The 11,201-nt window shown below is 52.3% G+C and overlaps 4 protein-coding genes across 4 annotated transcripts; 2 read left to right on the forward strand and 2 right to left on the reverse strand.

The window, feature by feature from the left end:
* Window positions 1-436: 436 nt before the first annotated feature.
* H257_04123 (hypothetical protein) lies at window positions 437-2,101 on the reverse strand. The gene is made up of 2 exons (XM_009828514.1): window positions 561-2,101; window positions 437-510 (listed from the first exon to the last, which is right to left on the reverse strand). Exon 1 carries the CDS (start codon window positions 2,020-2,022, stop codon window positions 649-651), a length of 1,374 nt encoding a protein of 457 aa, XP_009826816.1. The 5' UTR covers window positions 2,023-2,101; the 3' UTR covers window positions 437-510; window positions 561-648.
* A 1,096-nt stretch (window positions 2,102-3,197) lies between these two features.
* Window positions 3,198-3,685, forward strand: H257_04124 (ribosomal protein L33). Its single transcript, XM_009828515.1, has 4 exons — window positions 3,198-3,245; window positions 3,297-3,346; window positions 3,398-3,458; window positions 3,527-3,685. The coding sequence occupies exons 1-4, from the start codon at window positions 3,237-3,239 to the stop codon at window positions 3,584-3,586; spliced, it is 180 nt and encodes a 59-aa protein (XP_009826817.1). The 5' UTR covers window positions 3,198-3,236; the 3' UTR covers window positions 3,587-3,685.
* Window positions 3,686-4,081: 396 nt separating this feature from the next.
* Window positions 4,082-4,993, forward strand: H257_04125 (hypothetical protein). Its single transcript, XM_009828516.1, has 4 exons — window positions 4,082-4,266; window positions 4,320-4,443; window positions 4,496-4,665; window positions 4,721-4,993. Exons 1-4 carry the CDS (start codon window positions 4,114-4,116, stop codon window positions 4,865-4,867), a joined length of 594 nt encoding a protein of 197 aa, XP_009826818.1. The 5' UTR covers window positions 4,082-4,113; the 3' UTR covers window positions 4,868-4,993.
* Window positions 4,913-5,620, reverse strand: H257_04126 (hypothetical protein). Its single transcript, XM_009828517.1, has 3 exons — window positions 5,485-5,620; window positions 5,326-5,432; window positions 4,913-5,276 (listed from the first exon to the last, which is right to left on the reverse strand). The coding sequence occupies exons 1-3, from the start codon at window positions 5,568-5,570 to the stop codon at window positions 5,035-5,037; spliced, it is 435 nt and encodes a 144-aa protein (XP_009826819.1). The 5' UTR covers window positions 5,571-5,620; the 3' UTR covers window positions 4,913-5,034.
* Window positions 5,621-11,201: the final 5,581 nt, after the last annotated feature.

The raw sequence follows: 11,201 nt of genomic DNA on the forward strand, positions 1-11,201 counted from the left end.
GCGAGCTTACCCCAGTAGGTCATTACTCTGCATGACTGCTTGGCCACGGGAGTTAATAAAACGAAGTAGTTTTAGTAAAACAACGCAAGTTTTAGATCAGCCAATGACAGAACGGTGGGGAAGCTTACTTTTACGTCGAGTGCAACTTCAGTTTAGGTTACACTTTGGATGGTTTTAGGAGCTAAAACAACGGGCAAAATATGTGAAAAGCACAATACTACTCGTGTTTCCAGTCTTTTGTTATGATGGATATAACAGATGAAAGATAATGGACGGTGTGGCATTATTATTATTATTATTGAAAGAGTACAACAGTACTATCATCGTTTGACGATCGTCACTACTGTACCATTACTATAATAGTAGAGGCAAACCCGTGCTGCGTCTCACTTGTCCACGAGTCTACACATGCATAAACACGGAAAGAAATATAAACTCTACATGGGGTATAGATATATTTATCATACTCGACACATCTTCGAGGGCATGCGACTCGGTGCGTTCGACCTCCTAAAGGAATGGAGTGCAATTTAGTAGAACGTAACTACCCACAACATTACCATTGTTATCGCACAAGGACCAGTGTTAACGTTAAGTAGTCGACTCCTTCCAGTGGAAGTCGCAATAAGTTAATATAAGTTAAGATGATTAACACCAGTCGCGATCTGGCTTGGTGGGTTTGGTGATCTTGTGGCGACCGCCTTTCATCACGTCGTAGTACGCCAGACCTTTGACCTTGTCGCCATGACTGGCCAGAAGCTCCACCACGCGCCGATGGCTCATCTGACAGGCCTTCACCAGCGGCGTTTCTCCGTTCGAGTTGGTCCGGTGCAGATCGGCGCCTTTGCGGACGACGTACGCGGCGATGGCGGCATGGCCTTGCATGCATGCGACGTGGAGAGGGGTGTTGCCCTGCTCGTTCTGTGCGTCCAGCGGGGCCCCGCTGTGGATCAAGAGCCGGACGGTCTGCAGGTGGTTCTCCTGCACAGCTACGTGGAGCGCCGTGTCCCCGTGTGGGCCCATCGCCCCCCGCGGCTGCGCGCCGGCTTTGATGAGCATGTGCACAGCCACGTCCGATCCGAGGGCACTGCACATGTACAGCGCGGACACACCGATGGCGTTGGGCGCGTTCACGTCGACGCCGCACCGGATGAGATACTTGATGATCTCGGGCTGCTTGGCTCGACACGCGGTGTGCAGGAGACTGTCGCCGAGCTTGTTAGGTTCGCAGTAGAGCACCACGGACGGTCCGTAGCACTTGACGACGTGACGGACGAGCGCCAGGCAGCCCTGCTGGACCATCGCGTGCAGTCCGCGCTGGATCACCACGTCGTCCCCTGTGTCCATTAGGTGCTGGACGAGATGCAGGTGCTCATGCGAGGCGGCAACGGCCAGCGCCTTGATGCGCTGGGCACTTGATAGACGGTTCGACAGGGCGGAGAAACGAGGCAACGAACCGGCGGCGCTGATAGCTTCGACGGCGTCGTCGTCGACGCTCTTGAGATGCCTCAGCACACGGTGAAACATGTCGTCGGTGTGGGCAAGGGCCAGGCAGAGGCAGCTGGGACTGGTTTCGGGGTGGAGGGCAGGGTTCGCGCCTGCATCGAGCAAAGCGTCAACAGACGCGAGGAGGCCCGCTTGGATTGCGAGCTGAAGGAGGGAGTACCCGCACGTGGGCTGGGCGTCGGTTGGAAGGGAGGACTTACGCTGCACAGTCGTGTTGGTACGCACCTTGGACCGTCGGACGCAGTTAAGGGACATGCAGAGGTCGCCGGGACGACATGAGAACATACGGTTCACGTCGCAACCCTGTTGGTCGACGATGAGTGTGATGCTATCTGCGTTTCCTGCAAGCACCGCAGCGAACAAGTCGTCGCAGCACACCCCGTCGTTGCTGTGACAGAGGATGACGGTGCTGTCGAGCTTATCCTTGTCCTTGCAGTGCGACGACGACTCGTGGATACGGTTGGACAGTCGGGGCGAACACGTGCGGAAGACGGGCCACGGTGGCATCATTAGCATCCTGGTGGTAGAGAATCGAAAGTGGGTTGGGGTACCGGTCGCATCAGCGCTCAAGTCGGGTCAGGCCAGTTGCGGTTCAGGTGTACTTGCTGACCACTTACGTCAACGAGGCCATTGGCTCAAATCAATTGAATTTCACGACATATGATTGGATGCAACTCGAGATGCAACGATATCATTGGTTAAGTGAAAACATCGCGCGAACTGACACGACCAGGATTTTACAACCACACTGAACTGAAACCACCATTGTTGAGAGATTGTTACAGAATACTCCCTAGCAATGGTTATGATAATTATAACAAATTCTTAACGATGAAGTTTGCTTAGTTACAGTATTATATAACAGTCTGGTATATAACAGTAATGTAACAGTCTGGTCACTGGGATTTCAGATTGGGCGAATCTACACTGTACTGCTTGATGGGTTTAGACATTTTGAGATATTTGGTTGAGATAGGCCGACAGAGAATGATGCAATATACAACGCGAACCAAGTGTTACGGAACCCTCACTCCACATGAACCTCCCTGCGGCTCTCCCTTAGCGACCTTCCGTCGTCAGGAACGAGGTTATGCAGTCGTAGCATATGGAAATAGACGTACGTATGCTGGGACCGGTCGGAGATGCCTGCAACGCTGGTAAGATTGCATTCATGTCAGTGAAGAAGGGTTGTTGAGGTAGTACTTGTACTATCCATGTGAAATGAAATCAAGAAATGGCGGCAACAATACAGTACCGTAACGTGAGTTTCGCTCCCTGGCTCGATTTTATCCAGTTTCGATGGCCGACTTATTTGGTTTGGTGGACCACAGCGGTTAACGAAACAATTTGAAACCACCGAGTCAGTCTCCACGACGAAGCCATTTGTTTCTCGCAACTTCCTCGCTTCAGTTCTTTAGGTTTGCACGGCTGGCTCGATCCAACATTGTCAATCATTGGTGGCAGTGGTATGCATCTCATTCCTACTTTACTGTGCCGCCGCTGAAGCATGTACTGTACCAGTAGTACCTCGTGGGAAGAGACCTATTTCACTTGAATCCGCCAATCACATCACCAAACACTGGATTAATTTTAGCCAATCACAGTTCAAAGATGCGTTTCATACGGAAATATTTGGCCTATCATATAGCCCACTTCAGGAAACTTATAGCCAATCAAAGGTATTCATTATATGCCAGAACCGTTGGCTCATTTCGCTCACCAACACCACCATGGCGAAGGTATGGGTGTGAAGTTGCCGCCTTCCGGTGAAGTTCACGTCCTTCATGTAGGGAAAGGCCAAGTCCGTGATCGTCAAGCTGCTCAGCGCTGCTAACACTGGGTACTCACACCACGATATGACCATCCTTTGAATCTAACTCCTGGCACACAGATTCTTCTACACAACCCGCAAGAACCCTCGCAACGTGCAAAAGAAGCTCGCCCTCCGCAAGGTATGTGGTCTAGACAAAGCTGTGCGAGATGTTGTTCGTAAGGTGATGATGATGGCGGCCGTGTGTAGTACGACCCTATTGTCCGAGAGCATGTGTTGTTCAACGAAGCCAAGCTCAAGAAGGGCTAAGTGCTGACCGCCCTCGATTCGAGGCCGTAGAATTAAGATGAAGAAAGCCAACAAGTCCGAACATTGTACTTCTTCTGCGGGTTTCAATACGTATACCGCTCCAAACCATCGAGCTATCCCGCTCCATATCGATGCAGGAGAACAACCCCTTTTTCGTCGTCGTGGGGACGACGTGCTGCCGATGACGCCATCCCCTTTGTACTGCATTCATTCATCCTCGACTTTCAAGTGGCTATTCAGATAGTCACGGCAATGGCCTCTATGATGTCTCGAGACCATTGTCAAATCATGGCAGGTGGTGGTTGCGCTCTGCGGACTTGCATTTCAACATGCTGAATCAAACGCCAGGTACGACATGGATCTGCGCATGCAAGGCGCATACAGTATATATCACACGGCTAAATCGCCCAAGTTCACACAAAGCGTAGACTGTTCGATTCCAATTCGCAAAATGACAATCATACTTAACCGGACAACTCGTACTTACAAGGGTGTCGATCACCAAGTGTCAGCAGAGTGTGGGTGGCATGCGCAATCGCGTGCTACAGATTCGTCGGTGTCTGAAGCCTGCTGCTCGTCCGGCAAAGCCAGTGACCAGGGCGGACATTCCCCTCAAGCCCATCGTCCTGACGAAGGAAGCGAAGAAGCTTGCGGCGGATGAAGCGTCCAAGAATGCCTTGGTCATCCCTACATCATCGCACCCACCACCTCTTCTTACCCCGTGACTCCATAGATGCTCCGCTTCAGCAACGAAAACTCGTACTTGAATTGGGCTCGTAACGGCGTCATGTCGTCTGGCGTCGGAGTGGCCATGTATGCCCAAGAACACCATCGCGGCGCGCAACTCAGCGGTGCAGGTCCTCCTCCATTCCCACATTATTCGTCAAAACTCAACGCGGCGGCATGTAGGCTTGCTACTGCTTGGGTTTGGCTACATTGGCGTGGGCAGCTTCAAGTACATGTTTTACATCTTGCGCTTTCGCCAAGTCATGGGTACGTCATGGCCCAGTGTCGTGGCGTCGTGTTCGCATGCGGCGGTGGCGTTGGGCATTTGGTTGACGGCCACAGCCTCCTTCCTGGTACATACCACCTTCTTCACAAGATTGACATGACCACTCATACACGTTGACGCAGGAAAGCATCCCCCTCGAAATGGACGTCATGTTGCTCGAAGAGCCGTTCATTCAGTTCCTCCCGAGCCGCATTGCCCAAGGGCTGATCCAAACGTACAACCTGCAGCAGGACGACCCAGACCCGCGACCAGTCGACGCCTCAGCGTGACCCGGCCGGCGGTCATTAGTCGCGTAGAGAACCCCGCAACATGCATCACCTTTATGGACACTTCTCTGTTTCCGCATTTTATTCAGTGGGGTATACACGTATGGGATAAGGATGAGTTGTTTCCAGGGAAAGGGACACTCAAGCTCGTTAGAGTTTGACTTGTAGTCTTAATCGTCCAACGGGGCGGTAAAGTTGGGGTTGCGACGAATGGTCACGCCGTCCCACGTGATGTTGATGGGCTCGTACTCGTCTTCGCCGATGCGACCGTCCACGATGGGTTGCGCCAATAAGATATCGCTTTCGGGGGACCGCGCCGAAGTTTCGCCAAATTGGTTCAACTCCTTCAACACGCGCAAAACGTCGTCCGCGCTCTTGTTCTTGACGTATACTTGCTGTTCCACGCCCCAATCTATCGCCCCAAGAGCTCAGCCGTCGTCGCGCGGATACGAAAGACGTACCGAATCGAGCATACACGAACGGTTCCACGTCTTCGGCTTCGCGGTACACAAACGGCGTTTTAGGGTTGAGCATTTTCAGCTCTTCGTAGTTACGGCGGAAGAACTTGCTATGTACACCATATAAACACGTCGTTCGTCGATGTGGTGTCATCTACGTACCGCAGTCCGTTGCTGCTTTCCGATGTACTGCATGCCACGATGCGGATCTCTTGGATGTTGCGGGAAATCTGTGCGCGCCAGCTCATCCTCGCTGCTTCCTCTTCCGATGTGACTAAAGTATCCGGATACCCCCAAGCCCTCACTTTTGCACCACAAAGACTCGACCAACCAGAATGCATCGTGAATTATTATCCGGATGACGCTTCAGATTTGAGCAAAATACATTCCACGGGTCTAGAAATTCGTACCGAGGTAAACAATTGTTTCTAACCAGCACCTCCATGGTCACTGCCAACCACCCCAACACACCCCAGCCAGTTTATCCCAAAACCTCAGTCGAGGTAGAAGCGGAACGGCACCGCACGAAGGCCGCCATCCGGATAACCCAGGCAGCCGAGATGAAGACTTGCAGGCTTGCCCCCGCTGAAGCGATGCGGCTGCACAACTTACTGGCACATTAACAAAGTGTTTCGTCAATACTTGCACGATGATCTCAGTTAAGGTCGGGCCACTTTGAAATTCAGATCAAAGCCGGCTCGACACCGATGAAGTGTGGGATGCGGCAGTACCCGCCGCTGCATGTTGAGTACATGCGTAGGCCTGTGCCTGCCCTGGGAACGAATGTATTTTTATCAAAACAACCAGGCTACGTGGGCCGCAGTCCCAAGAATTGTGCCGAAGAAGTAAATCGGTGACTTGCGAATGACGATCGACAACAGGCCGATCAATGCCTGCACGGAGCCGATGCCATATCTGGACAGCGCGATGGTCTGTGTGGTCGTGACGAACGTGTACTTCACGATGGACTACACCAAGGGGTACTTCTCCCCGACCCACGTTCTCAATGGACAGACGGACGCAGTCGGCTGTCCACCAAATGTATGTTGAACTGCTTCTCCGCGGACCGTTGGCCTGGCGCGATGACTTGATGGGGTCAACCAAGACGACGGACGAGCTGTTCGCCTTGTTGGACCAAGTCCTGACCATTTATGCCCAGTTGGACTCAAGGTGAAGCCGAAAAATGCCATTTCTTTGTGCGTGAGGCAGAGTTGTGTGGCAAAGTGATTTCGGCCAATGGAATCACCCATTCCCCAAGCCGAATTCAAGGGGTATTTGATTTGTCGCCGTCGAAGACAGCAGCCGATCTCCAGCAATTTGTGTGTGCAATTAACTCGATGTGTGCAATCATCCCCCGTTACACTCAGCTGGTGGATCCGTTGCGACGTCTGCTCGACGTGGCCACTAAGGCAGCCGGAAGCTACAGAAAAACGGCGTTAGTGTGTGTTATACTCCCTGCCGTGGGATGGTCGTTCGACCATCTCAAGTGTTTCAACGTTGTGAAACAAGCAATGGCGAATGTAGTGCCCCTGTCGCACCCGCGAGAAGGCATGACGGTCTGTGCTTTCACAGACGTCAGTGACCTGTTATGGGGTGCGGTCGCCACACAAGTGTCGTCAGCGGACCTGGACTTATCTCTCGAAGGCCAGCGACACCGGCCGGTTTTGCTTATTTGTGGGTCGTTTTCTGACTTGAGTGCGCGCTGGTCCGTCGCCGAGAAGGAGGTGTATGCAGTTGTCGAGTCGTGCAAGAGACTGGACTACCTGGTTGTCAGGTTGTTTCCGTCTGTTTACGTATCGCCGCAACCTGGTGTACATTTTCAACCCAGTGGCTCGAATCCCAGAATGGCCAAGTATCAGGTCGACAAGCTGCAGTGATGGTCGTTAGTGATGTTGACCTTCCCGTACACCTTTGAGTACGTATCGGGTAACGAATCCCCGAAACCCCGCGAATGTATAGGGCGACCTCCCAAGCCGATGGGGTTCGGCTCCGACGGATCAACCAGTTGCGAATGTACGCAAGTTGATCCATGTGGTGTCTCCTCTGCAACAAGTGGGTAGTGTATGACAGCCGCCATGATCAGCGGCATCTAACGTTCAACCATGGAAGGGGGAGCGACCCCCCAAACGGTGTGGATTGGGACAACGACTCCCATTTTTACGTGGACCCAGACGGACAAATCTGGATCCTAGACGGTGCTGTTGACCTACGGCAGCGAATTCGTCTGATCGCTCACCAAGGAGCCAGCGGTCACCGTCGCGTCGAAGCGACGACCAAGTCGGTGTCCGACAAGTTTGTGTGGAAGACGCTTTCCACGGACGTCGAAGCGTTGGCGCGGGCCTGTTTGCACTGCCTGTGCATTGACGGAGAAATGTTCCCCGTCCATTGGTTCGGCGTTTCACGCGAACAAGCCCAACAAGCCGAACAAGCTCATTCATTTCAACTGATTGTCGATATCCAAGGCCTAGTCCGGCTAAAAATAAGTGCTTGTCGTGAAAGACGACATGAGTGGCTTTGTGCAGCATTTCGTGGCTGAGTCCACTGACGCCGCCGTAACCGCTCAGCGCCCGATGACGTGGTTTACCACGTTCGGTTGCGTTGACACATGGGTGTCCGATGGCGTCTCTCACTTCAAGAACGAAGTAATCGAAAAGGTGTGGAAGTTGGTGGGTGCCCACCATCACATCACGACAGCCTACGATCCTTGGGCGAATGGGACTGGAGAAGTAGTTAACCGCCTAGTGCAGCGCGCTGTGAAGGAGCTGCTCAGCGCAATGAAGCTCAACGCGGACGAATGGCCGCATGTGTTGCCCCTCGTCCAAGGTGCCCCCAAACATCAGCCGGTGAACCAGCTGGAAGGAATTGCACCTGTGACAGCGTTTACCGGGCTGCCAGCCAAGCCCCGGCTCACAGGAATTGTCCACCCGACGTCCAAGGAAGTTAACGTCACGGAGAGACTTGGCGATGCCCGTCTAAACATATGACGGTCCTCGAAGTGGCGCTTGAAGAAATGCACCTCCAACGTCGAGACACGAAATGACAACGCGTGGACGCCGCGACCGAAAATCCTAAGTCAAGTTTGCACATTTTTCGGTCGGCGATTTTGTGCTTGCCGGATCGGTAATCCCCGTCCGACAAATTTTGGCCCTGCTTTGCCGCGGACCTGCCAAGTGATCAGGATCATCACAGACCATGTGATGGAGACTCAGCAACTGGTGCCACCGTACGAAGTTACGGTACATCATGCGTGTAATTTGAAGATGTACCCCGCACGTGGTAGAGAAGTGACCGAAGATCTCAATGCGCAGATCGCGTTTGGTGATGGCTGATTTCATGTAGAGCTCCTGGACGAAGCGCGATGCGTGAATGGCCATCCTCAAGTTTTGGTGAAGTGGCTTGGACTCGACGATGAAGAATCGTCCTCGGAACCTGCAACGAATTTGCTAGATGATATTCCAGTCGTGTTTCGCAAATCGGAGGAGGCCGCCAACGAGGACCCTTCTATGGCTGCCCCCGTCCAGACACTGTACTTTCCGTAGGATAGAAACTGTTCTGCTGCGTGCAGAGCAATTGTGTCGTGCATCGTTTAACCTATTGTAAACACACACTATGTGTGTGTGCTGTGTCAAATGATCCGTTACCTTAGTGGAGGTACTCAGTTATTTAGTGAATGGGTCGCAGTAGGCGCTCCGTGGAGTGTTAACATCATTAATGTCAGTGCTATATTTGCCGTGGCGGAAAGCCATGAAGTAGCGGGATACAAAACAGCGGTATGTCGTGGTCGTTGTCGCAACGGTGTTCGATGATGACTTGCTGGCGATCCAATGTTTCTTGTTTAGGCACCCATCAACGCGTGCGGGTACATCGGTTGTGTTGGTGTGCATGGATCACCCATGTGGTAGATAACTCATCGTCCGCCAAATCACGACGGTGCTCGTAGCGTGGTCTAAGTCGGAAGTGACCGAGCATTACACAGGGTTGCTGGCCCTGGTGACCAGCGCAATGTACGACGGACAATAGCCGGCAAGATGGACGATCTGAGCAGTCTTTTGGTCGAAACTACGATCGTGCAATAATGGATTGGATAACGTTATTAAATAATGACACTTGAAATATGTTGGTGGTGTGTATGTGGAGGAAAAGGAACCGAGAGATTCCATCGATAAACTTACTACTCTGGTCCGTATTGATTGTCTACCAAAAATAAACTTGTTTTCGCTATGGTGTCATGACAACTGTTGTCTTGATTTTTGTATTCGACTCTAGAAGTTGATATTGGACGGCCAAAATATTTTGTATTTTAATTGTCTTTACAGAGGTACTTGTTCCGTTGAATTACACTCCTCCTCCATGCGGGCTTCCTCGCCAAGGCGAAGATCCAAGTGAACCAAAGCACTGGTGACGCAGGTAGCATTACATTCGACGTTGTAGCTCAGTAGGTCATCGATGGAGGCATCTTTGCGCAAATGAGGGAGCTTATAGTTGTTACTGCCCAGCATCTCCAACGACTTTTCCATGACCTTTTGTAGAGTTATAAACGTCTTGGCGAGAGTGTCCGATGGCAACGAATAGAACGCGCTTTCCACAGCACCGATTAGCTCCTCGATAGAACGAGTAGACTTCTGGTGCTGCAGACTTTGAATAGAGTTAAAAAAGCCTAAATCTAAGACGTTGAAGTCGGGACTGTTTGGAGGCTGGTTCTCAATGGTAATTCCAATCACTTCGTTGGCGTGGAGGAGTTCCGTCGTGACGCACCGGTGAGGACTTGCATTGTCCTGCTGGATCTTCACGCCTTTGGCCAGCGTGGCTACAGGAAACTTGGCATGGATGGCGGGGACCACCTCGTTCAGCATCTTATCGCAGTATACGTCACCGTTGACGGACTGCGGCTCGATGATAACGGTGCCGCGCGGCCTGTTCTTGCTCGAACGCTTGGCGACGCTTTCTTGCACGAAAGGCCACACGCCGATCTTGCCATCAAAAAACGATCGTGTGTGCGGGTCGTAACGGGGACGCGCAACCGCGGCGAGGAACATGATCTTGGTGATGTGGCTCTTGTGCTTGCAGGCGCGCGCCGCCACCTCTTCGTCGTCGTATACGTAGTATCTTCGTTTAACCTTCGTCAGGTAGAACCACTTTTCATCAACATGTACATAATCGTGCATGTTGACAAAAGTGGTACCACCTGACGTAGGTCGTAGGAATGACGCAGCAAACTTGATCCGCGCTCGTTTGTTCGCGTCAGTCAGCATGGGTCGAATGTAGCTCGAGCGTGCTTTGAGTCTTGACGTAGCCTTCATATGGCGGAGGATCGTTGTCTTTGGGATGTCCGCCTGGGCCGCAAGCGACCGCATCGTCTGTCGAAGATGATGAGGTACAGCCTTGATCGCGGCCTCGATGTCGCTTGACGTCCGCATCATTTTACGACCAGAATTGCCTTAAAACAGTCCCTCATGAAATTTGGTACTCGCATATATTGATCATATATCGAAAAGTAGAGGTCATACCCCGAATTTCGGAGACCACAACAGCAGCAGGACTACCCGCGGCAATGGAGGCTTGTCCGCGGTTCCAAACACGCTTTACGGTGCGCTGGTGGCAGTGGAACATCTGCGCGACCTCTCGGAAGGCCGTGTGATGGAGTTTGCCTTCTATCGACAAGGCTAGTAGCCGTTCATAGACTCCGCGCCGCTCGAGGTCAGTCAGGTTTGACCGACCCCGCGACGAGTCAGTACAGGTCGTGCCGTGGGGGCGACTGGCCCGGGGCATGCGCAATGTAAAGAAAAGAGTGGAGACGCGAGCACAAGGCGTAGAGTTGTGTTATGAAAGACTGGCGTAAGTTTTCGTGTTTTTCCCGCCGTGGTCGTTGAGTGTAAGTA

Source organism: Aphanomyces astaci (genome assembly GCF_000520075.1).
Source record: "Aphanomyces astaci strain APO3 unplaced genomic scaffold supercont1.7, whole genome shotgun sequence".
Classification (NCBI taxonomy): domain Eukaryota; phylum Oomycota; class Saprolegniomycetes; order Saprolegniales; family Verrucalvaceae; genus Aphanomyces; species Aphanomyces astaci.

Excerpts from the sequence above, each read along its gene's own strand:
- H257_04123 (XM_009828514.1), bottom strand. The coding sequence starts at position 2,022 with ATGCTAATGATGCCACCGTGGCCCGTCTTCCGCACGTGTTCGCCCCGA.
- H257_04124 (XM_009828515.1), top strand. Across the intron at positions 3,347-3,397 it reads CTCAGCGCTGCTAACACTGG|ATTCTTCTACACAACCCGCA; the intron begins GTACTCACACCA and ends CCTGGCACACAG. Across the intron at positions 3,459-3,526 it reads AGAAGCTCGCCCTCCGCAAG|TACGACCCTATTGTCCGAGA; the intron begins GTATGTGGTCTA and ends GGCCGTGTGTAG.
- H257_04125 (XM_009828516.1), top strand. The coding sequence starts at position 4,114 with ATGCGCAATCGCGTGCTACAGATTCGTCGGTGTCTGAAGCCTGCTGCT. Across the intron at positions 4,267-4,319 it reads AAGCGTCCAAGAATGCCTTG|ATGCTCCGCTTCAGCAACGA; the intron begins GTCATCCCTACA and ends GTGACTCCATAG. Across the intron at positions 4,666-4,720 it reads CGGCCACAGCCTCCTTCCTG|GAAAGCATCCCCCTCGAAAT; the intron begins GTACATACCACC and ends ACGTTGACGCAG.
- H257_04126 (XM_009828517.1), bottom strand. The coding sequence starts at position 5,570 with ATGAGCTGGCGCGCACAGATTTCCCGCAACATCCAAGAGATCCGCATC. Across the intron at positions 5,433-5,484 it reads GAAAGCAGCAACGGACTGCG|CAAGTTCTTCCGCCGTAACT; the intron begins GTACGTAGATGA and ends TGGTGTACATAG. Across the intron at positions 5,277-5,325 it reads GTTCGTGTATGCTCGATTCG|ATTGGGGCGTGGAACAGCAA; the intron begins GTACGTCTTTCG and ends TTGGGGCGATAG.